Source organism: Aotus nancymaae, unplaced genomic scaffold (genome assembly GCF_030222135.1).
Source record: "Aotus nancymaae isolate 86718 unplaced genomic scaffold, 86718_ANA_hifiasm-v0.15.2.pri h1tg000053l, whole genome shotgun sequence".
Taxonomy (NCBI): domain Eukaryota; kingdom Metazoa; phylum Chordata; class Mammalia; order Primates; family Aotidae; genus Aotus; species Aotus nancymaae.
The window spans coordinates 25,577,382-25,601,830 of NW_026988467.1; the positions used below are offsets into that span (position 1 = coordinate 25,577,382).

The following is a 24,449-nucleotide window of genomic DNA, read 5'->3' on the forward strand; positions in this document are numbered from 1 at the left end:
ATGAATAAGAGATTAGGGACCTATACATGAAGCATTTTCAAATCTTCGTCTGCCATTTAGAATGAAAACATGGGAGAAAAAGAAAGAAAAAAATGATTTGATATGGATGAATTAAGACTGAAAATGAATGAACATTTATGTGAATTACTAATAGTCATTAAAAAAACTCATCTCACGGGAGCCGCGATGGCTCCGGCCAGATGTCCTGGCACTTGAGGAGGCGAGGCTATGAGTTCGATGCCACGCTGGGCAATATGAGAACCTCTCATTCATAGAAAAAAAAAAAAAAAAAAAAAAAACTCATCTCATTGAGAGGAGGACATGTCATATGTGTGTGCCCAAAAAATGATTCTAATTTTTGAAGTATGTTTGTATATATTTCTCAGAAGTCATTCATATATTTGATTATTTTTAAACAATTCAAATTCTCATTTTCTTTGGGACATTTGGTCTGAAAATGATAGAGTCTAATGATTTCCACAGCCACAATTAAATGTACTCTGGACAGTTGATTCAGTAATTCAAGTAGTCACAGTGACTGACAGTTGCCCATAGCATACTTCAGGAAATATTGCACCCAAAATAAAGAATGTGATGTGTAGGATGGAGGTGGGGAAGATGAGATGGAAGGAAGGTAGAATTTTGCTTTGAATTATAACACAGTTTCCAAACTAGTATAAGTATATTACAACTAACAAATTGAATAAAGGAATTTTGTAAATCTTATTTTCTGCTTAAACTGTGTAGCCACCTGTAAGTTTCTTGGTAACCAAAGATAAAAGAAGAAATTGGAAAGTGATAGTTTATTTTATTTCATGATGGATATAGAAATAAGAAGAAACTTCAGGCCAGGTGCACTGGCTCACACCTGTAATCCCAGCACATTGGAAGGCTGAGGTGGGGGGATCACTTGAGCCTGGGAGTTCAAGGCCAGCCTGGGCGACATAATGTGACTCTGTCTACAAAAAGTTTTGAAAATTAGGCATGGTGGTGCACATCTGTAGTCCTAGCTACTCTGGAGGCCGAGGTGGGAAGATCACTTGAGCCCAGGAGATTGAGGCTGCAGTGAGCTATGATCAGGCCACTGCACTCCAGCCTGGGCAACAGAGTGAAACCCTATCTCTTTTGGGAATTAAAAAAAAAAGAAAAAGAAACCTCAACTCAACTGAGACACACATGTATCTTTGCAGAAACATGCTAAGGGACAAGATTTGCTTAAACGAGTATGTGAGCATCTCAATCTTTTGGAAGAAGACTATTTTGGTCTAGCCATTTGGGATAACACAACCTCTAAGGTGAGGAGACTGCTTGCAATTTAAGAAACTGACAAAAAATTTGTTTTAATTTTTGTTATTAAGAATGTATTTATACCTACTTCTCTAAGCCAGTGTTCTTAGAATTATTCCTGTCTATTCTTATTTCTTAGATTTTTCTGCTATTTTTCTTCTAGAATTAATTTTTCTGCTATTTTTCTTTTAAAGAAAAGACCACTGCTGTGCATTCTTTCATCACTGAAATAAAGTATGTATTGTATGTTTTTAAAAGGCATGGAAAGTAAAGAGGTATGATGCACTGATTAGCAAGTACTGTAGATGTCAATAACTTCATATATTATGTAATTGATATTGTATCTAATGCATAGGAGGTTCATAACAAATACTTGTTGAATGGATGATCTGTTATTAATATTATAATGACCATATCATAATTAAACAGAATTATGATATATAATTATAATTTGAAAGCAACATTATGGAACAGAATAAAATCCCAATATTATTGAAACAGCCTTAATGATGAATCTGAAATTTTTTCCAAAAGGAAACCAGTTGTTAACTTTTGAAGGAAGTAAAAGAATGGGTATGGACATGGAGGAGGGAAGGAAGGTTAAAAGTCAGGTATTTACCCCAGAACACTTGAATTATTTCCTGTCCAATTAATTAAAAATTGCAAATATTTAACAGGAATCTAATGATAAAAGCTTTAGTGCAGTTTAACAAGTATTTGCAGGTGCTATACTAGATGATATGGATGCAGCTGTGAATAAGGTATACATGGTTCCTGCCCTCTGAAGCTTCCAGTGTATTATGAAGACAACATTAATTACTGGTTTGATGAGTGTTAAACAAAAGGAAATACAGGTTGTCAGGGGAGAGTATGGCCTGGGAAGTCTCCTCTGGGGAGGTGATGCCTAAGCTGAGGGAGACCTGAAGTATAAAATGGGCAAGTGAGGTGGACAGAGAATGGCTTACGCAAGACCTGGAGTTGAGAGAGCAACATTTCAGGAACTGAAAGCCATCTGGCCTGGCTGAACATAGGGTATGAGGAATAGAGTAACAGGTGAATCTGGAGAGGTATACCTCCAGGTTGGGGGATGGGTATAAAGTGGGGGATCCTGGAGAGAGTCTTGTCAACACTGAATTTAAGCCATTTAAGTTCATCCTTTCTCCAAGATGATTTCAGTTTATTAAGAAAAATTGAGGGGCAGCAGCCTTTAACATCTGCAAATTCTGTAGATTAGGTTGTGTGAGTTAGATAATGAAAACTAGGAGACATGGAATTATCCTTTGTCTAAACAAAATGTATTTGTAGAATATACCTAGTAGTTTACAAAAATGTGTTCCTTCTATGAATGACTACTAACTCAAACAGAACTATGTTTGAGCACTACGTTAATATTATTCTTTAAGGACTTACCCTTTACTTTGTCTCCCTTAGGGCTCAAACCAACTTGTACTGGTAAACATAGCTAATATTTGACTACTGTACATTTCAATATCATGAAGAGAGTAAATCTCAAATGTTTTCATCACATAAAAGGTCAAATATTTGTAGTGATGGATAGTTTGATTCATTTTATTTAATCATTTCACACTGTATTAAAAAAATCATACCACTTTCTGCCTCATAAATATATACAACTATAATTTTTCAGCGTATAATTTTGAAAAGTCTAGCCTGAATTGAAACCACTCTTTCCCATTAGTAAGGGAACATTGAAGTTAATTTAAAAACAAAACAGTTCTCTCAAAACTGCAGTGAAAAACTTTCCGCAACTGTGAGCTGGAAAATTCTCCCATAAATCAAGGGAAATACTCTGAAAAGTGTTTTATATAAGTTCATAAGATAATTTTGATTTCCAAAAATTAATAGTTACATCATGGGGAAAAAACAACCAAGATTGATTTGAGAATAATTAAGAATCCTTTAATTTGGCATGTAAAGTCACCGAGTACCTACATGTTTAATATGGCTGGAAATATTTTTTCTGTGATCCAGGCATACTTACATTTCTAGAAGCTGGCTCTTCTAAAGCCATTTAGCAGAGGAAATCATTTCCACTTACAGTTAAGCTTCTAGGGCCCACGTTGGGACAAAAATTTTTAGTTACACTGAAAATTTTCATTATTGTTGGTGTGATTTATATTCTGTCCTGTCACCAAGTGTTTTTTCTTTATAGTGGTTTTCACTTTTTTTTTTTTTTTTTTGAGACAGGGTCTCACTCTGTTGCCTATGCTGGAGTGCAGTGGCGCTCTTGGCTTGCTGCAGTCTGTGCCTCCCGGATTCAAGCGCTCTTCCTACCTCAGCCTTCCAAGTAGCTGGGACCACAGGCATGCACCACTAGGCTTAGCCAATTTTTAAATTTTTATATTTCGTAGAGATAGGATTTCACTATGTTGCCCAGGCTGGTCTTGAACTCCTGGGCTCAAACAATCCTCCTGCCTCAGCCTCCCAAAGTGCTAAATTACAGATATAAGCCACTGTGCCTTGCCACTATTGTAATTAGTTTTTGCTTTTGTTTTGAGATGGAGTTTCACTCTTGTCACCAAGGCTGGAGTGCAATGGCATCATCTCGGCTCACTGCAACCTCCACCTCCTGGGTTCAAGCGATTCTCCTGCTTCAGTCTCCCAAGTAGCTGGGATTATAGGCATGCACTACCACACCCAGCTAATTTTTTTTATTTTTAGTAGAGACGGGATTTTACCACGTTGGCCAGGCTGGTCTCGAACTCCTGACCTCAGACGATTCACGACCTTGGCCTCCCAAAGTGCTGGGATTACAGGTGTGAGCTACCACGCCTAACTGTAATTAGTTTTTAATGAGCAAATGTTAAATTGCTTTCTGTGTAAAAGTGTTATTAAAAGCGCTTAATATATATTTATATATTTATGTGTAAAGTATTGTTAAAAGTGCTTAGTATAAAAGCTTAATAACAAAGTACAAACCTGGCTGTGTAAGAAAAGGGCATTATTGTCCCTCGTAAGTATTTTTGGAAAAGAAAAGTTGGTACCTCTGAATCATAATCTGGTCTCAACTTCTCTGATAGTTTATAAGAGCTCCTACTGGGGACTCAGAGCGCAAGTGAATCCTAGGAAAAATAAGCCTTATCATAGTCAGGGCATTGGGAGGCCTGAATGGACCAGGTTCTTATAGGATATCCAGCGGGAACATCATCAAAGGGAATGGGCTACTCTATATTTTGTGCTTCTGAGTTAATCACCGTCAACCTCCAGCTCAGAAGTAGGTTAAAACAGAGTGGTTTTTTGGATTAAAATGAGAGTCTTTAGCTGATCTAAGAAGCAAAGCATGGAAGGGAAAGTAGGAACTTCATTAGCACATGGCCCTGGTAAATCTTGTACAAAAATGAATCTGGGGAAGATTTATCTTAGGATTGTCAGGTTAAAGGGTTAATACAGTAACAAAAGCACCTTAGTGATGGCAGGCCTTCCTTAATATGCTGTCTCTTGGCTGGGTGCAGTGGCTCATGCCTATAATCCCAGCACTTTGAGAGGCTGAGCTGGGTGGATCACCTGAGGTCGGGAGTTCGTGACCAGCCTGGCCAACATGGTGAAACCTCGTCTCTACTACAAATACAAAAATTAGCCAGGCATGGTGGCACATGCCTGTAATCCTAGCTACTCAGGAGGCTAAGACACAAGAATCGCTTGAACCCAGGAGGCAGATGTTGCAGTGAGCCAAGATCGCCCCATTGCACTCCAGCCTGGGCAGGAAAACAAGACTTCGTCTCCAAAAAAAAAAAAAAAGGCCAGGTCTGGTGGCTCATGCCTGTAATCCCAGCACTTTGGGAGGCTGAGGCGGGGAGGGGATCACGAGGTCAGGAGTTGTTCAAGACCAGCCTGGTCAAGATGGTGAAACCCTGTCTCTACTAAAAATACAAAAAATTAGCCAGGCATAGTGATGGGTGCCTATAATCCCAGCTACTCGGAAGGCTGAGGCAGAGAATTGCTTGAACCTGGGAGGCGGAGATTGCAGTGAGCCAAGATCGCGCCACTGCACTCCAGCTTGGGTGACAGAGCGAGACTCTGTCTCAAAGAAAAAAAAATTTGTGTCTCTTAAGTCTAGTCTGGATGGGTGTCAAGCTCTGTTTTGTACACAGCTGTTTCTGGTATCTCCCAGCACTATCATCCTGGGATGTGCTTTGCCTCTTTCCTGTGATGTTTCTCCTGTTTTCTTTATCCTAGCTTTTACTTGTGTTTTGATAGAGTGCTACATGGGATGTAATCTGTTTTGAGATATGACATGTCTGAAAAGATGGCTTTATTCTGCCTTCACATTTGATTGTGAATTTCGTTAGGTATAGCTTTTTCTTTTCTTTTTTTTTTTTTTTTTGCCTTCAGAATTTTGAAGGCATTGCTTCATTGTCTTCTAGCTTCCAGTGTTGCTCTTGAAAAGGCCAGAGCCATTTGGATTTTTGATCCTTTGTATGACTTTTGTTCATCTCCCTCCTCCTGTATACAATCAGACAAATGTGATCTTTTCTTTTTTCTTGTCCTCATGAAGTTGAGAGTTCACAATTATACATCTTGGTGTGGGCTGATTTTCTTCTATTGTTCTGGGCCATGTCTATTTTTTACCAGACTGATTTCCTAAAGAATGTCATCTAGCATATTGCCTGGCCTGAATGTGGTAGGCATTTAATAAATGTTTATTGAAAGAGTGAGACATATTGTTACACTTGAGAGAATAGCTTTGCCACATACTAATTGCAAGTTAGTTAAGTTACTTGTCCTTCTGTTTTTTGATTGGTAAAATAGGAATGATAATGAGATAATCTATATGAAAACATGTGGAATGATGCCTGACATGTCATAAGCATTCAATACAAATTAGGTATTATCATTATTATTATGATAGGATTATTGGCTGGGCATGGTAGCTCATCCCTGTAATCCCAGCACTTTGGAATGTAGAGGCAGGTGGATTGCTTGAGCCCAGGAGTTTGAGACCAGTGAAACCCTGTCTCTATCAAAATTAAAAAATTAACTGAGTGTGGCAGTGCACACCTCTAGTTCCAGCTACTGGGTAGGCTGAGATGGGAGGATAACCTGAGCCTAGGAAGTTAAGGCTGCAGTGAGCTGTGAGTGCACCACCACACTTGCCTGGGTGATAGGGGTAAGACTCTATATCAAAAAAAAAAAAAAAAAAAAAAAAAAATAGAATTATCAATTAAGTTCTTGACTTTAAAAGAAAAAATATGTGTATCGTATCTAAAGGTACACTCTGGAACATCCTTCGGGTTGAATATTCTACCTGTTCGTTTCTTAGGTAGGATGTACAAAAGAACAATGTACCTTTTACTTAAAATTGATTGTATTTAGCCAGACTATATGGCTTTATTTTAACTATTGGAAAAAGACAAAAATCACAAGAAATTTAGTTAGAGATCGAATTGGCTTTTATTTGTGATTCATACATTTAGGCAGCCTCCATTCTACAAAACAGAACGAAAGTTCCCAATGAGCAGTGGCAGAACAGTGGGTTTTGTAAGGTAGGAATAAGGAAACCAAATAATAGGAAAAAACTAATTAACATCAAGTTACTTTTTTTCTAAATGCTAAAGCAGAGAGGACTTCTTGTTAACCTGACTCAGGTAGACTGGAATCTCCTGTTTTCAGGAAAAACTGGTCTGTTGAGGATCTACCCACTTCCTTTAGGTTTCAGTTTGATTATGTGGTATTTAGTATGAGTGACTCCATTTTGGTTTGGCCTGATCTGCTGGAGCCAGTGAAGAAGCTTAGACCAAAACAATGGCCTTCCATAATTTTTGCTTAACACTATCATTCCATATATATCTACCATCAATAAGCCAAATTTCGAGATAAGACCCTCTCTAGAAGTACATAGATATTTGTGAAATGATTGAATCGATAGTCCTTAGTAAATCTTGGTCATCTATCTAGTTTTTTGACATTCTGAAGTACAGAAGATAATAGAGCTATATAGACTGGGGGCTCATCCCCCCTAAATTTATAGATGAGGAAACTGAAGCACGAAAAGGCAGAGTGACATCCTCTAGTTGCAGTCAGTTTACTCCTGTAGCTTCTTGCCTGCTGCTCCTTCCTAAAGTTATTTTCTTCTTTAGCTTTTTACTCCTTTCTTTGATTTTTACATTTCATCTTTATTTTTTGTTTTTATTTCCTCTACAGAAACAGTTCATGTTGTAGAAAAAAATGTGAGCCATAATACAATGAGAGATAACCATTTTCTCTTCTTTCCATTCTCTGATGTCTTCTTTTTGTGTATGTAAAGATTTGTCCTTTGTATATGTAACTTCTATCATTAAGAGCTTTGTGCTTTGTAGACAATTTAGTACATTTAGCAGGGAGGAAAATTTTCCCTCATATGGAGTGGCTTACTTGTTCACTTTTCCTACTGACTGCATGATAATGGGTCTGTTGCTAAGGTCGGGCATGAGAAGTGGAAAAGCAGTAAGAATCACACTTTTTTTCAGGCTGGAGTGCAGTGGTACCATCTCAGCTTACTGCAACCTACACCTCCCAGGTTCCAGCGATTCTCATGCCTCAGCCTCCTAAGTAGCTGGGATTACAGGTGCCTGCCATCACACCCAGCTACTTTTTGTATTTTTAGTAGAGACAGGGTTTCGCCATGTTGGTCAAGCTGGTCTTGAACTCCTGATCTCAGGTGATCCACCTGCCTCAGCCTCCCAAAGTGCTGGGATTACAGGCTTGAGCCACCACACTCGGCCCAAAAGCAAACTTCTTTAGCTCTGTGAGAGATTTGTTGCCACTATCAATCAAAATTGTGAGTTAAATAGTTGCTTCCTATATTTTATTTCTGCTTAGATATATTTATTAATGAATCAAGGATTTTTTTCCTTGGGAGAAAAGTCACTTATATTAATTCCCTCTCTCTCCAAATTTCATCTCTAAGCAGAAACCTTGAGCTCTTCTGGTAAATAATGAGAATCTTAAATTAGGACTACATTCAATTCAGTAGTATATAGTCATCGTCTTTTTCCATTCATTTTCTGTGTGGATGAATTTTCTTACCTTTAGGATCAGATAATCAGCACTGAAAAGATCATCAGTCACATCAGAAGTCTTTTGCTCACCTTCACAGGCAAAGAGCAAACGCCAATGGAGTGACTATTAAATCAAGAGTATGAGTAATTTATTTTATAGTCATCTGAAAGGACTGATTGTTTCTCATTGATTCATGACTGGCCTTGAAGGCAAGTGGCAGTCACGGTTGTATCTCTATTGTCTGGCAAGTTAGAAAGATGAAGGGGAGTTTTGTAAATAAACTTGCTGAGTAGAGAAACTGCATTTGTGATCTTGTCGTGCTACAGAGATTTGAATCAACACTTCTAGTGAATTTAAATGTAGTTTTTTTGGGTGTTGTTTTTTTAGCTTAGCATTTAAAGAATGACACCTAGAATTACATGTGCTCTAGAGTTTCTATAACACATCTTGGAGCAGCGATTTGAAGTCAACATCCTAACAGCAGCATAAATAATGGTTATTCCTTGAGTTAAGACAGATAGACTTCTGGAACTGTAGAAAAGTCTGTTACCTCAAAAGACAAGGATTTGTCTAAATCTCTTATGTGTATGCATGGGGGTTTTAGGACCTCCCTATAAGGGTAGCTGATGACCAACTCAGGCAATGGAGTTTTTTTAAAAAAACACTATGACCTAAGGTTATAAATGCAGCAAAAGATATGAAAATCTCCTGTGTTAGTCCATGCTTGCACTGCTATAAAGAAATACTTCGGACTGGGTAATTTATAAAGAAAAGAGGTTTAATTGGCTCATAGTTCTGCAGGCCGTACAGGAAGCATGGTGGCATCAGCTTCTGGGGAGGCCTCAGGAAACTTAGAATCCTGGCAGAAGACGAAAGGGAAGCTAGCACATCTCACATGGGCAGAGTAGGAGGAAGAGGGGGTGGGATGCTACACACTTTTAAACAACCCGATCTTGTGAGAACTCTTATCGTGAGAATAGCACCAAAGGGGGAAATCTGCCCCCATGATCCAATCACCTCCCACCAGGCCCACCTCCAATAATGGGGATTACAATTTGACATGAGATTTGGGTGGGGATACTCATCCAAACTATATCCGCTCCTATTCATTTTACCTCTTTAAATGCCATTTCTCTAGTTGAAACTTTATTAATCTATACTGATTTACTTCAGTAGCATCATTCATTTATTCTTTGTTCACTATTCATAAACATTTGTTGTTCAGATAGTATCTGCCTTGTGCTGTGCAGAGCAATAAAAGATAGTCTCTTTCCTCATGGAGCTCCCAGGCTGACTAGGCGATAGTAGTAAGATGGACACCCACATAGATGGGAAGTCAAAAGGGGTTTTCTGGAAAAGGTAATAACAGATATGAATTATAAGAGATAGTCAGGAATTTTCCAGATGAAGAAGCAGAGACAGAGTATTCCAAGTAGAAGAAACAACTTGTGGGAAGGTGTTTTGAAAGAAGAACATATGGGAGACGAGTAATACTTCAGTTGAATGAATGAAGCTCTATATCAGGATGTTGCTGCTCTTCATCTCTATATTATTTTTATACTACTTTTTTTTTTTTTAAGATAGGGTTTCACCATGATGGCCAGGCTGGTCTTGAACTCCTGACTTCAGGTGATCCACCCACATTGGCCTCCAAAGTGCTAGGATTACAGGCGTGAGCCACCGCGCTTGGCCTTGTATACTACTTTTTTAAGCTGGAGAAGGAATGTGATTCTTTTTAATGCACAAGCTTAAATTCTGCTTAAAATGTTAATATATTTATTCTCAAGATGTGATTGATAAAATGGACTCTTCGAAAAGAATCCCTACCACTGAAAATATTCACATAGAACTAGATTATTCAGAATTGATATTTTAGGGGACATCTGAAGACCCTGCTTTTTTCTTCTAGCTCTAACCCTTTCTTCCATGCTATAACCATACTCTTAGAGAAATTGGTTTGCCTATATTATTTGTTTCCTTACTGCATATTAGTTAAATGTAACACAAGAAAGGTGTAAATCATACATATACATACCAAAGAATTTTTAAAAAGTGAACACATCTGTAAAAATGAACATTAGCAGAACTCTAAAATCCCGCATTATTTCCCTTCCAGTCACTACCTTCAGCCTCATATCAATTGTTACTCCTCCCCACTCCCCGTCAAAAGTAACTTCTTCCTCCAGCCTGGATGACATAGTGAAATCCTGTCTCTACAAATACAGAAAAATTAGCCAGGTGTGATGATGAGCACCTGTAGTCCCAGCTACTCAGGAGGCAGAGGTAGGAAGAGGATTGCTTGAGCCAGAGAGGTGGACATTACAATGAGCCGAGCTTGTGCCACTGCACTCCAGGCTAGGTGACAGAGAGAGACCCTATCACACACAAAAAAGTTACTTCATCCTAATGTCTGTCACCATCAATCAGTTTTGCCTGTTTTTAAACTTCACATAGGTAAAATCATTCAGTGTCTTCTCTTAGGTCAGGCTTCCTTTGTTTCGTTCATTATTATGTTTTTGAGATTCATTCATGCTATTTCGTATAGCAATAGTTCATTCTTATTATATTATATATATATATATATTTATATATATATACACACACACACACATCTATATATACCTATATATATATATATACAAACACACATATATATATATATATATATATTTTTTTTTTTTTTTTTTTTTTGAGACAGAGTCTCGCTCTGTTGCCCAGGCTGGAGTGCAGTGGTACAATCTTGGCTCACTGCAACCTCCACCTCCCTGGCTCAAGTGATCCTCCTGCCTCAGCCTCCTGGCCTCATTACTGTATAATATAATATTTCATTGTTTGACTACACTACACTTGATGTACTCTACTATTGAGGCATTTGGCTTGTTTACGTTTTGGGGGCTTTTATGAATGCTTCTGCTAGGAACATTCTAGCAGATGCCTTTTGGTATACATCTTACCATAAACATTTCTGTTGGACCTGTTTCTAGGAGTGACACTGAAGATTTTAGAGAATGTGTATGTTCAGCTTTAGTAGATACTATCAAACAGTTTTCTGAAGTAGTTTTACCAGTTTACACTCTCACAAATAATGACTAAGAGTTTCAGCTGTGCCATGTCCTCATCTGCACTTGATATAACTCATTGCATTTTTATTTCTGCCCTTACTGCTCTGCTGAAACTGCTCTTACCAAAATAAATCTGACGTTTTTTATCCTCATGTTACTTGTCCATTTTGCAGTATTGATGATCTTAATTGCTTCATCCTTGAAACTTCCTATTCCTTTAAATACTGTGATACTGGCCTCCTGTCTTTCTCCTACCACTGCAAACTCTTCTCCTCAATTTACTTCTCAGCTCTTTGATCTCTCTCCATCCCTTAAATGCAAGTGTTCCCCAAGTGTCCCCCTTTGTTTTCACTCTAATACATACTCCTTGGGTGATTTTTAAATCTTCTTTAATGGTTTCATCTACCACCTACATGAGGAAGGTGTCCAAATGTATATCTGGCCCAAATTTCTTTTCTGAGTGCCAGAACTGCTTATACAGCTTTCTATTGAAATATTCCACTTGGATTTCCAAAGATACTTTAAACATATACCTATTTAAATATATTACAATTTATCATTCAACTGTTGATGTACATGTAGGTTGTTTCTTGTTTTTGCTATGTTTTTCTCCTTAATAACATTTGTTTCTTTTCTTATATTTCCCGTTTTAGTGAATAGTGCCACATCCACTCAGTTGCCCAAGCCAGCAACTTGAGAATTATTCTTTACCACTATACATTACCCACCCTTATCATGAGCCCACCCTTCTCCTACATCCCATTTACTTGGTCACAAATCCTAATAGTTTTAACTCCTGAACTTTTTTTCCCCTCTGTCCTATAGACTTTATCCAATCAGGCCCTTTTGATTATCAGTATCAGTACCATTTATTCAATACTGGCTGTGTGCTTTTAATGTACATCAAATAATTTAACCCACAATAACTCTGTGAGGATGGTAGTTTTATCCCAATTATACAGATGAGAAAACTGAGGCTCAGAAAGACTGTCTTATATAAGGTTACACAGCTGCTAAATGGTGCAGAGGGTGAGACAGGATTGGAATTCAAGACTGTCTGACTTCAAAGCCTGTGCCCTTAACCGTGATACTCTGCTGAACTACAGTTACCATTCTCAACAACAGCAACTTTTTTGGACTCCCTGGCTACAATCGTGCTTTCTCTAATTGATGTCACTTCTTTATTTTAAATCCTTCAATGGCTCCTGCTTGCTAAGAACCTGATAAAGTCTAAGTTCTTAGCATGGGATACTCTCTCTCTATGTCTGGACCTTACTGTTCTTTTTAGCTTTACATCTCTCCTCTTTACCTCTGTGCTCCAGCTATGCTGAAACACATGCAGCAACCCAGGTGTATTGCAGTCACTTTTATACTTTTGTGCCTTTCTAATTACTTCCTTTTCTTCTTTGCCTGGCTAACTCATTTGTCCTTCAAGACACCATTTAGATCCCCCAGACATTCTATTGAGAAACATTTCCTGACTTCTAAACCATTTTGGTGCATGTTCTCTATGCTCTTAGTATACCCGTGCTCTATCATAGCACTAGCACATGTTTCTATCATTGTAATTATCACACCTCGAACAAATTGATTGTTCCCTTTTTGCCTCCTCATTAGAATGACAACACCCTGAGGACCCGTGCTATTTTAATCCTTTTTTTTTTCTTTTGTAACCACAGTGCCTAGCGTATGGAAGCATTCCACAAATATTTGTTGGCTAACTAGTTTTAAATTGAACATAAAAGTACCTGTTCTTGTACACATTGATTTTTATTATCTCTAGGTTTTGTTTTTGTTTTGGATTTGGAGGTGTAGATAACTGAAGCAATAACAACTTATTCTACATAGTAGCTTATACCTCGCAATCTTCATGTGATTGACACAAAACTGGGTTTGCCTTCCCTATGTCAAGGTTAGTAGAAATTCTAGCACAGATTCATAGACTGGCTTGTAGAATCCTTGGAAGGAACTTGGCAGCTTCAGCTTACCTAGGGACATTCTCTTAAAATAATGGAAAACTCAAGTTGAAAAAAACAACAAAGGGAAAAAGAAATAATAATGGAAAACATGGAGTCCTCTATGGTAAGAAATACCTACTCCAAGTGGTAAAAAGTGGTAGTAGTTCTGGACTGCATGGTATAAACCAAGATTCTCAGAGGTTTCATGAAACTCAGTTGGTGCTTTTAGAGTCTTCCTTTGCCTTTGAAACTACAGCAACTTTCTTTAGTCTAAATGAAAGACTAAGGACAAAACATCCAGGTCACCCCTTTCTGACGGCTTAAACAAGTATGTGCTTATTTTTATACCTTAGAACAATTTAATAATATGTGGCATTTATTTATATATATTAATTTTCTGTGTTAATTGTGGTGGGAGTGTAAAAACTAGTCCTCACTCTTATGTTTATTGTCTGTTGTAATGACTATATAATAGTCAAAGTAGTATATAATCAATTTATAAAATGTAACAAGCAAGCCCATTCCTTCAATAGGGCAAATGGGATGGTCACCATGTGCTCTGCCCTTTTTGTAGAGGGTGAGGAGGGGATACCGTAGTCCTTTTTCTAAATGCCACTGGCTCTGGATGTGGTGGCTGATACTTGTAATCTCAGTACTTTGGGAGACCAAGGTGGGCAGATCACTTGAGGTCAGGAGTTTGAGACCAGCCTGGCCAATGTGGTGAAACCCCATCTCTATTAAAAATACAAAAAAATTAGCCAGGTGTGGTGGTGGGCACCTGTAATCCCAGTTACTAGGGAGGCTGAGGCAGGAGAATCACTCTGCTGGGAGGCAGAGGTTACAGTGAGCCAAGATAGTGTCACTGAACTCCAGCCTATGCAACAGAGCCAGACCCTGTCTAAATAAATAAATATAAATGCCACTAAAATTCAATTTTAAATCTTTTGGACAAAGGAAGGGGAGGGATTAGGAAGAGGCAAGAGAGGGGGCTCCTGAGGTACTAGGTAATGTTATTCTTATATGTTCATTTTGATATTTTATTGATCTTTATACTTATGTTTTATGTACTTTTTTATATGTACCTTATATTTCATTAAAATGTTTTAAACAATTCTAGAAATTTAGAAATTTCTATCATTAAACATTTCTCTAAGGGACCTATGAAAGATGTTAATGGTGAGGTTCTTTTCCAGTGCCCTTATTTTGCATGGTCCACCATGGGTTGAGAAGCCCTAGCCTAGGGGTGTGTACATTCTAAGTGGAGTGGGAAAACAGTGAAGGACAAGATTAGCATGGGCAAGAGTCTTTAGGGAAAACAAAATATCTATTCATTCAGTAAACAATTAATTGGGCATAAGTCATATATGGAATACTGTACTGATACAGAAAACTTTGGCCGGGCATGGTGGCTCAAGCCTATAATCCCAGCACTTTGGGAGGCCGAGATGGGCAGATCAGCTGAGATCAGGAGTTGGAGACCAGCCTGGCCAAATGGCGAAACCCCATCTCTACTAAAAATACAAAAATTAGCTGGGTGTGGTGGTGGGCACCTGTAATCCCAGCTACTTGGGAGGCTGAGTCGGGAGAATTGCTTGAACCCAGGAGGCAGAGGTTACAGTAAGGTGAGATCATGCCAATGTATTCCAGTTGGGCAACAGAGTGAGACTCCATCCCAAAAACAAACAAACAAGCAAAACACAATAACTTGAAGGAGACCAAAGGTCAGGGTTGGAGGGGAAAAATAAAATGTGGATGCTGTCAATTAATTCTGATTGTAGCTATCTACTAGTCTTTATAGAATAATATAAATAAGCAATGCTTATTTGGCATTTGCTGTTTACTAAGATATTTACATGTATTAACTCCTTTCATCAGCACAGTAACATTATGAAGTAGGCACTACTACCAGTATCTCATTTTATAGATGAGGAAACTGAGGTACAGAGATCCTAAAGTCACTCAGCCAGGAAATAATGGAGCTAATGTTCAGGCTCAATGGTCAGAGTCCCTGTTTGTCTCCTCAAAATCACTATGCTTTGTGAAATTAATGCAAAGACTATCAAAGGAGATGTAGGTTGATCTGGAGGCACTATTTGAAGATAGTCAGTGATCCTGCTTCCAGTACTCTGTTGTTTATGTGTTTTGGAGCTCTGTGTGAATGCCTTTTCTTCTTTTTACAGACATGGCTGGATTCCGCCAAAGAAATAAAAAAGCAGGTTCGTGGTAAGTGGATATAGCTCTTTTTATAGTTTGTTCTTTCTTTTAGTAGGTCAGAGGATTTCCAACCATTTCTGGCTGTGAGTCAGTCACTTTAGAATCCTGACTACTTCAGAGTGCTTTGAAATTGAGATAAAGCCTTCTCTTGGAAGGAGGAGATTCCATAATAGAAAAATATAGCAGAGGTGGATACTATTGAGATGTAGGTCAGATTTTGTTGATTTTTTTTTACAACTGGGCAAAGTTGGGGAAGATAGGAAGAGTTGGGAGTAACAGAAGGTGGAAAAGAACAAAGATGAGAAAAGAAAAAGGATATGGGAGTCAGCTCTCAAAATGGTAGTGACTGAAACTGCAGTTGCCTGCTAGGAGTTTGCAGCCAGATCCTATTCCTTTTAAATTGTTCTGAACTATTGCATTATAAATTTTATGTTTTCCTCCTATGGTTGTTTGCATCCCTTTTAACAGCCCTCTTCCAAACTGTAATATAAAGGACTGTGGAAGAAAAAAAGAATGGAAGAACAAGAATTGCTTGCCACTGACCCTTCTGACAATGCGGCTTTGCTCCTAGCTCTAAGCCCTCTAATGTATAGTCCTGCTTTACACCCTGATAAGACTGATATCCCGGGATAAATATTTCTGGGTTGAAAAAAGTATAGATTCATATTTTGCAATCCCAGACTCAGTGGCTAATTAAGACTACCTGACCTTTTAGTTTAGTTTTGAAGAAACTTCCAGGAAATGCTATAGTTGTTATTTATCATGATTAGTAAGTTTTTCTTTCACCTGAAAACAAACTTTACTTTTCAGTTGTTTCTTAGAAGAAAACAATTGTTATGATGAAATGTTTTCCTTTAGACCCTGTTTGTAATTGCTTTAGTTTTCTTAAGTAAAGAAACAAAATACTCTTGGACTGATAACTCTCTGCATTTGCTTTCTACCTATAAAAGCTTGCTTTAAAATGCAAGTCACAGCAAAAAGTATTAATAATATTTGAGACACCACAAGAAAAGTATAACTCCTTGCTCCTTTCAACGAAAATATTTTTAATATGAAATATTACTCAGGAGCATATGATTATATAAGAAGATTCTTTAGGAGGAAAAATTAACAGAGTTTTTGATGAGTAAAAAAGAATATCTAGTGGATTGTCTTCCTGGATATTAAAAAAAATCTTGCTAAGAAAAGGAACCTAAATATTTTTCAGTTAAAAAAAATTACAGAATAATAAAAACATTTCTTTCAATATGGGGGGGGGGAAAAAAACCCATGTCCCTTACAAAAACTTTAATAGGGAATCAAATTGTAAACATTTTTTTAAGCCGAAGAGAAGAATAACATTTATTGCAAAAGTGGGGTTTTTTTTAAGTTTTTTTTTTTAATCACACAAGTAATATATACCCATTGTAAGAAATTTAAACATTATAGGAAATTCTCATGAAGAATGTCGAGTCTTCTAAATCTTGTCCTCTGGATATAATCACTGTTAAACTGATAGAATCTGCAAGATTTTCTTCTAGGCATATATAAATTTTGCTTTTTAAAAATACAAGTATGTTATACATAGCTTTTAAATTTAATTTTTAAAATAGATGTTATAAATATGCAGTATAAAATAAAAAGATACATATGAGTATAGTACGAGGTAAATCTCCCTTCTTTCCTTATCCTAGTCATGCAGTTTTCATTCCTAGAAGCAACCATGGTAACTTGAGTTCTTTCCAGAAATGGTCTGAGTGTAATAATATATGATATATATTTTAAATATGTACATATGTTTTTAGAGACAGGGTTTCACTCTGTCACTCAGGCTGGAGTCAAGTGGCGCAGTCCTAGCTCACTGTAGCCTTCAACTCCTGGACTCAAGGGATCCTCCCTCCTCAGTCTCCAAAGTGCTGGGATTACAGGTGTGACCCACCACGTGTGGCTGGTCTGAATGTATATAGACATACATGAAAGTGTGTTTTAGTATAAATATGCAACCAATCTTTTTTGTTTAACATAATTTAGAGTGCTATCCATATCAATATATATACATTTATTTCATCTCTTAATTTTAGGCCAGGCTTAATGGCTTATGCCTGTAATCCCACTTTGGGATACTGAGGAAGGAGTATTGCATGAGCCCATGGGTTTGAGACCAGCCTAGGCAACATAGGGAGACCCTGTCTCTACAAAAAATTTAAAATTACCTGAGTGTTATGGTGCATGCCGGTAGGCCCAGCTACTCAGGAGGCTGAGGTGGGAGGATCACTTGGGCCTGGGAGATCGAGGCTACAATGAGCCATGATCATGCCACTGCATTCCAGCATCTGCGACAGAGTGAAACCTTATCTCAAAATACTACTACTACTACTACTAGTACTAATTTTTAAGTGATTATGCACACACTATATGGGTCCTATTGATGGGCATTTTGGGTTAATCCCAATGGTTTACTATTACAAACAAGCTTGCAGTGAATATATTTATATGTATATCTCTGTATACCTATATAAATGTCTATAGATAAATTCCTAGAAGTATAATAAAAATTATGACTATTAAAATTATTACAGATATTCAATAATATTTTACATTTAGTTGTCATATCTCTTTAGTTTTCATTAATCTGGAACAGTTCCTGAGTCCTTAAAGTATTTCATAATATTGACAGGTTTTTATTTTTATTTTTTGAGACACAGTCTTGCTCTGTCACCCAGGCTGGAGTGCAGTGGCACCATCTCGGCACTGCAGTTTCCACCTCCCAGGTTCAAGAGATTTTCCTGCCTCAGCCTCCCAAGTATCTGGGATTACAGGCACCCACAACCATGCCCGCTTTTTTGTATTTTTAGTAGAGATGGGGTTTCACCATGCTGGCCAGGTTGGTCTTGAACTTCTGACCTCAGGTGATCTACCCACCTCAGCCTCCCAAAGTGTTGAGATTACAGGCATGAACCACCATACCTGGCTAATAGTGACAGTTTTGAAGAATACAGATGAATTATTTCATTTTAATTCATTAATTTATTTATTTAGTTTTTGGAGACAGAGTCTTGCTCTGTTGCCAGGCTAAAGTGCAATGGCATGATCTGGGCTCACTGCAACTTCTGTCTCCCGAGTTCAACAGATTCTCCTGCCTCAGCCTCCTGAGTAGCTGGGACTACAAGCACACACCACCACGCCCAGCTAATTTTTGTATTTTTAGTAGAGACAAGGTTTCACCATGTTGGTCAGGATGGTCTCAATCTCTTGATCTCATGATCTGCCTGCCATGGCCTCCCAAAGTGCTGGGATTACAGGTATGAGCCACCACGCCCGGCCCAGATGAGTTATTTTATAAATGGTCAGTTTAACCTTGTCTGATATTTCTTCATGGTTAGATTCAGGTTATGCACTTTTGGGAGGAATGTCACTACAGTGTTGCTGAATTAGAAGACAGAAAGTTTAATGTTAACATTTTTTAGAGCTTTTCCAGCTACATTTTTTTCTTTCACTAAATATTCTCCATGAAGTGTTATTAATTATTTCTTCCATATTCTAGAAATGGTCACTGACTAAAGCTTATTTTTAATATTTTTTGAATCCCAAATGATTAACTTTTTTAGCTTTCCTGTTGCATTTAACCCTGAGCTTGCTTACATGAAACTGGGTAATTGTTTTAGTAGTCTCCAAAGCTCATAAATGTTGCATGGAAAAGAATAGGAACTGAAAGTTCTTATGAAATATTCCTACGTTGGCCAGACTAATCTTGAACTTCTGACCTCAAATGATCTGCCCAACCCATCCTCCCAAAGTGCTGGGATTACAGGTGTGAGCCACTGCGTCCAGAGACAAAGTCTTACTCTGTCACCCAGGCTGAAGTGCAGTGGCATGATCTTGGCTCACCGCAACCTCTGCCTCCTGGGTTCAAGCGACTCTCCCACCTCAGCCTCCTGAGTAGCTGGGATTACAGGCGCCCACCACCACGCCCGGCTAATTTTTTTTTATTTTTTATTTTTAAGTAGAGATGGGGTTTCACAAGTTGGCCAGGCTGGTCTTGAACACCTGAACTTGTGATCCACCTGCCTCAGCCTCCCAAAGTGCTGGGATTACAGACGTGAGCCACTGCGCCCGGCCTGCATTTCTTTTTTAAAAATATTTTTTTTCCCTGGAGCTTTAGCATTCCCATATGACCTACACAACAATGCCATGAGATCAGTTACTTTATTTCATTCAATCAGTCAGCAAATATTTCTTGAGTACCTATTGAGGCAGGAGAATAGGACCTGGAAGCTTGTTTTTTTTAAGTCTATATCAAGAATTATAAGTTAACAATGGATAGATTGATGTGATTTTATCATATTTGAAAGTCAAACAGTAGGTGGTATTGGTTTGTGATATACACTGAAAATACTTCCCCTACTCTCCTTCTGAGAAACAATTATGAGTTTGTCTTTCTAATCTAAGTCTCATGTAAAGTTTCTGCAATATGAAGCATTAGAAGTGAGTCGGGCCAGGCACGGTGTCTCACGCCTGTAATCCTAGCACTTCAGGAGGCTGAGGCAGGTGGGTCACTTGAGATCAGGAGATCAAGACCATCCTGGCCAACATGGTGAAACCCCATCTCTACTGAAAATACAAAAATTAGCTGGGCGTAGTGGCGCTTGCCTGTAACCCAGCTATTCAGGAGGCTGAGGCAGGAGACTCGCTTGAACCAGAGGTTGACAGATCTGTCAGAGGTTGCAGTGAGCCAAGATTGTGCCACTGCACTCCAGCCTGGCAACATAGTGAGACTCCATCTCAAAAATAAAAAAGAGGAAGTGAGTCGATGATAAGTATTAGTATCTGACTAACTTTGAGATACCCTTGTTATATGGTCTGGAATTTGCCTTTTAGTTCGTATGTTGAAGGAAGGAAAATGTTGACTATTTCTAAGGAAATACTATATTAAATATTTTGGTATGCTTAAAAGTACACATTAAGACATTCAAACTAATTCAAATCATAATCTGCATATTTTCATTGTAAACTATTAGCAATAAAATGGTATTTGGAGATGAAACACTATGGACACAAAACACAGAATGATATTTGACACATAGATGTTTATAGCAGGATAGCAGAGTCCAGTGGTTAAAAGCATGGGCTTTGGCTGGGCCCGGTGGCTCACACCTGTAATCCCAGCACTTTGGGAGGTCAAGGCAAGCGGATCATAAGGTCAAGAGATTGAGACCATCCTGGCCAACATGGAGAAACCTGTCTCTCCTAAAAATACAAAAATTAGCTGGGCGTGGTGGCACACGCCTATAATCCCGGCTACTTAGGAGGGTGAGGCAGAAAAATTGCTTGAACCCAGGAAGCAGAAGTTGAGCCAAGATCGTGCCACTATAGTCCAGTGTAGCAACAGAGCAAGATTTCATCTCAAAAAAAAAAAAAAAAAAAAGCATGGGATTTAGAGTAAGAGAACCCTTGGTTAACTAGCTGTGTACTTCCCTAAGCATTTGTTTCTTCATATATAAAATGAATTAATGCTACTATAAAATGAATTAATACCTTCCTCCTTGAGTTTCTGTGAGGATTAAATGTGTTAATGTATGTAAGAGGGCTGGCTTAGTGGCTGGCATGCAATAAGTCCTGAACAAAATGGCAACTCTTAGCATCATAACCAATTACACTTATTTGGGCTGAGACCAGGCCTTACTCTTAGGTAAGCCAACAGTCATGCTAGAAAAACCCTGAAGGGAAGCCATCAGCTGGAAAAATGGAAATGCATTCTCCATTTAACCTTTACTCATTATCTCTGATTTTCATTGTAGTTCAAAAATATGACACATTCTTATGAGTCTTAGGATTAAACTCTTGTGGTTTTCATACCTGAAATATTTTTATTAGAACTATAGTTTCTGAGAGCCACCTATATTACCTCTTCTTGTTTCTAAAATAACTGCCTGTCTCACCCATATTATTGAGAAGAATGCTTTTGTTTGAGATGCTGTTGACAGATCTCACAAATATACCATAACCAAAAAATAAACTTTATGGGTTACGTGAATGACCTTCTGAGGACCCAGAGTCATACACTGCTTAATGGTGTTTCTATTAATGATGGACCACATATACAGTGGTGGTCCTATAAGATTATAATACAATTTTTTTTTAAGACAGGGTCTTTTTTTTTTTTTGAGACAGGGTCTCGCTCTGTTGCCCGGGCTGGAGTGCAATGGTGCAATCACAGCTCACTACAGCCTCAACCTCTTGGGCCCAAGTGATCCTCCCATCTCAGCCTCCCAAGTAGTTGAGACCACAGGCATGTGCCACCACAACTGGCTAATTTTTTTTATTTTTGTAGAGTTAGGGTCTCCCCATGTTGTTCAGTCTGGTCTCGAACTCCCAGGCTTAAGCAATCCTCCCACCTTAGCCTCCCAAAGTGCTGAGATTACAGGTGTGAGCCACTGTGCTAAGCAGAGACAGAGTCTTGCTGTGTCACGCAGGCTGAAGAGCAGTGGTTCAGTCAATTCACTATAACCTTAAACTCCTATGCTCAAGGGATCCTCCTGCCTCAGCCTTCTGAGTAGCTGGGACTATGGGCATGCACCACCATATCTGGGTAATACTTATATTTTTTGCAGAGACAGGATCTCACTTTCTTGTCTAGGCTGGTCTCAAACTCCTGGCCTCAAGTGATCCTCCTGCCTCAGCCTCCCAAAGTGAATAATATCATATTTTTACTGTACCTTTTCTGTGTCGAGATATACAAATATTTACCAGTATGTTACAGTTACCTACAGTATTCAGCACAGTAACATGCTGTACAGGTTTGTAGCTGAGGAGCAATAGACTATATCACGTAGCCTAGGTGTGTAGTAAGCTAAACCATCTTGATTTGTGTAAACACACTATGATGTTTGCGTGATAACGCGGCATTTCTCAGAGTATCTCTGTCATTAAGTGAGGCATGTCTGTATATAGATCACATTTTGAAAACCATTGCTACAAACAAGTTGACTTTTAAGATGGTTTTCCTTATGTTATTTTGCCTTTGTAGTTCTAATCCTTTATAAATAAAACTATTATATTAAGTCAGGCAAAGAAATGAGATCCTCTAGCTTGAATCTTTAGGTGATATCTAAGAAGCTTTCTTCTTTTTAAAAAAATTATTTTATCCACCAAGCATGAAAATATTTAAAGATACATTAATGAAAAAAGAGAAATATTTGAATATTTTGAGGTACTTCAAACAATTAGAAACTTGGATATAAACATGAAATTCTTTTGTGTTTATTTTTATAGGTATCCCTTGGAATTTTACATTTAATGTGAAGTTTTATCCACCTGACCCAGCACAGTTAACAGAAGACATAACAAGGTAAATAAGTGATAGTTAAATATGTAATTTTTATGTAGAGTAATGTGTATGATAAGATAGTAATTCTTACCACCATAAGCTCTGCTAATTCCATATTCAGAACTGAAGAAAAATAATGAATTAAGTAGCCTAAGGTTGAAAGTTTCTGGTCACTTCAAGGCAGGCGTACAAATAAGTGAGCCTAAAAGGCTTAAGTATCTGTGACCTGTATCACAAGTATCAGGAAATTGGTGGGGAAATTGTCCTTGCTTATCATGGGTATTATGCCAACCTGTGGACAGGGCTTCTACCAGCACCCTCCAAAGGGCAAGACACAAAAATAGTGGTAAAGTGGCTCTACTGTTTTTTTTGGTCTCTTTTCATACTCCTTTCCTACCATGTTTCTTCTTATAGGTATCAAAAAAGCTGAAAGTCTAAGTGTTATTATTATTTCTTCCTATCTCCCTTTTAAAATGTTTGATGAAGTACTTGGTCCACTGAACTGAATCTTCCTTGGAGCCCACCTAATTTGTGAAATCTTTCACTCTTTAAAAACAACCTACTGATGTCTTTTAAGAAAATAGCTTTTATTGGATTCTATAAAAATATTAACTAAAAAAATAAAATGGAAAATCAATATATTATAAAGCACTACTGTGCATATTTATATCCATGACATCTTGCATAGGGTCTTACCCACAGTAGATGTCTGGCAAATGTTTGTTAATTAAACTGTTGGTTATTGAGTAACTGCTTTCCATTTCTGATTTTGCTGCCAACTATCTGATTCCAGGCAGACTTACAGTCTCTAGGCCTCAGTTTCCATATCTCTCAAATAAGAGAATAGACTAATCTCTTAAGAAATCTGAGTATTAAGTTCTGTAAAAGGTCAATACCATTTTTTTCTTATTATCATCTAGTTATCCTCAGTACATTCTTGAAGTTGAGATGCCAGATCTCTGCCTTAAAAAGTTCTTTTAGTTATTTCTTTTTCACAGTAATATTTGTCTTTTGGAATTGCTAATCATCTTTCTTTATCTAGGCTTATGTATAAAACAAAACACATATCTAAAAATCTTTGCTAATTATTTACATTTCAGAGGAGTTTAAAATTTTTGTGCCTTGTTTGGCATTGCTCTGACATTTAAAAAAACATGTATGTGGCCAGGCACAGTGGCTTATGCCTGTAATCCCAGCACTTTGGGAGGCCGAGGCGGGCAGATCACTAGGTCAGGAGATTGAGACCATCCTGGCTAACATGGTGAAACTCCATCTCTACTAAAAATACAAAAAATTAGCCAGGCATGGTGGCACATGCCTGTAATCCCAGCTACTCGGGAGGCTGAGGCAGGAGAATCACTTGAACCCAGTAGGTGGAGGTTGCAGTGAGCCAAGGTCATGCCATTGCACTCCAGCCTGGGCAACAAGAGTGAAACTCCATCTCAAAAAAAAAAAAAAAAATGTATGTTATGACTAATTATGGCAAAAACTATTGCTGATGCACATGTTATTTAATATGATAGAAGCAAGGATATTATTCTAATTAATTTAGGAATTGTCAATTTAATAATACTTTCCTGTTTCATAAAACAGTCTGAATTGGTCAACTCAACTCAGTCAGTT

At 38.0% G+C, this 24,449-nt stretch overlaps 1 protein-coding gene across 33 annotated transcripts in view; it reads left to right on the forward strand.

The window, feature by feature from the left end:
• The window catches only part of EPB41 (erythrocyte membrane protein band 4.1), a 224,210-nt gene that overhangs the window by 99,172 nt on the left and 100,589 nt on the right, over positions 1–24,449 (forward strand). For 31 of the 33 annotated variants that reach the window (XM_064363585.1, XM_012439840.2, XM_064363574.1 and 28 more), the window contains 3 exons: positions 1,191–1,295; positions 15,487–15,529; positions 22,772–22,847. In XM_064363585.1, the coding sequence (XP_064219655.1) occupies positions 1,191–1,295; positions 15,487–15,529; positions 22,772–22,847 (224 nt within the window). The remainder of the gene's footprint in view (positions 1–1,190; positions 1,296–15,486; positions 15,530–22,771; positions 22,848–24,449) is intronic. The other 2 variants (XM_064363575.1, XM_064363581.1) reach the window with 1 other exon arrangement.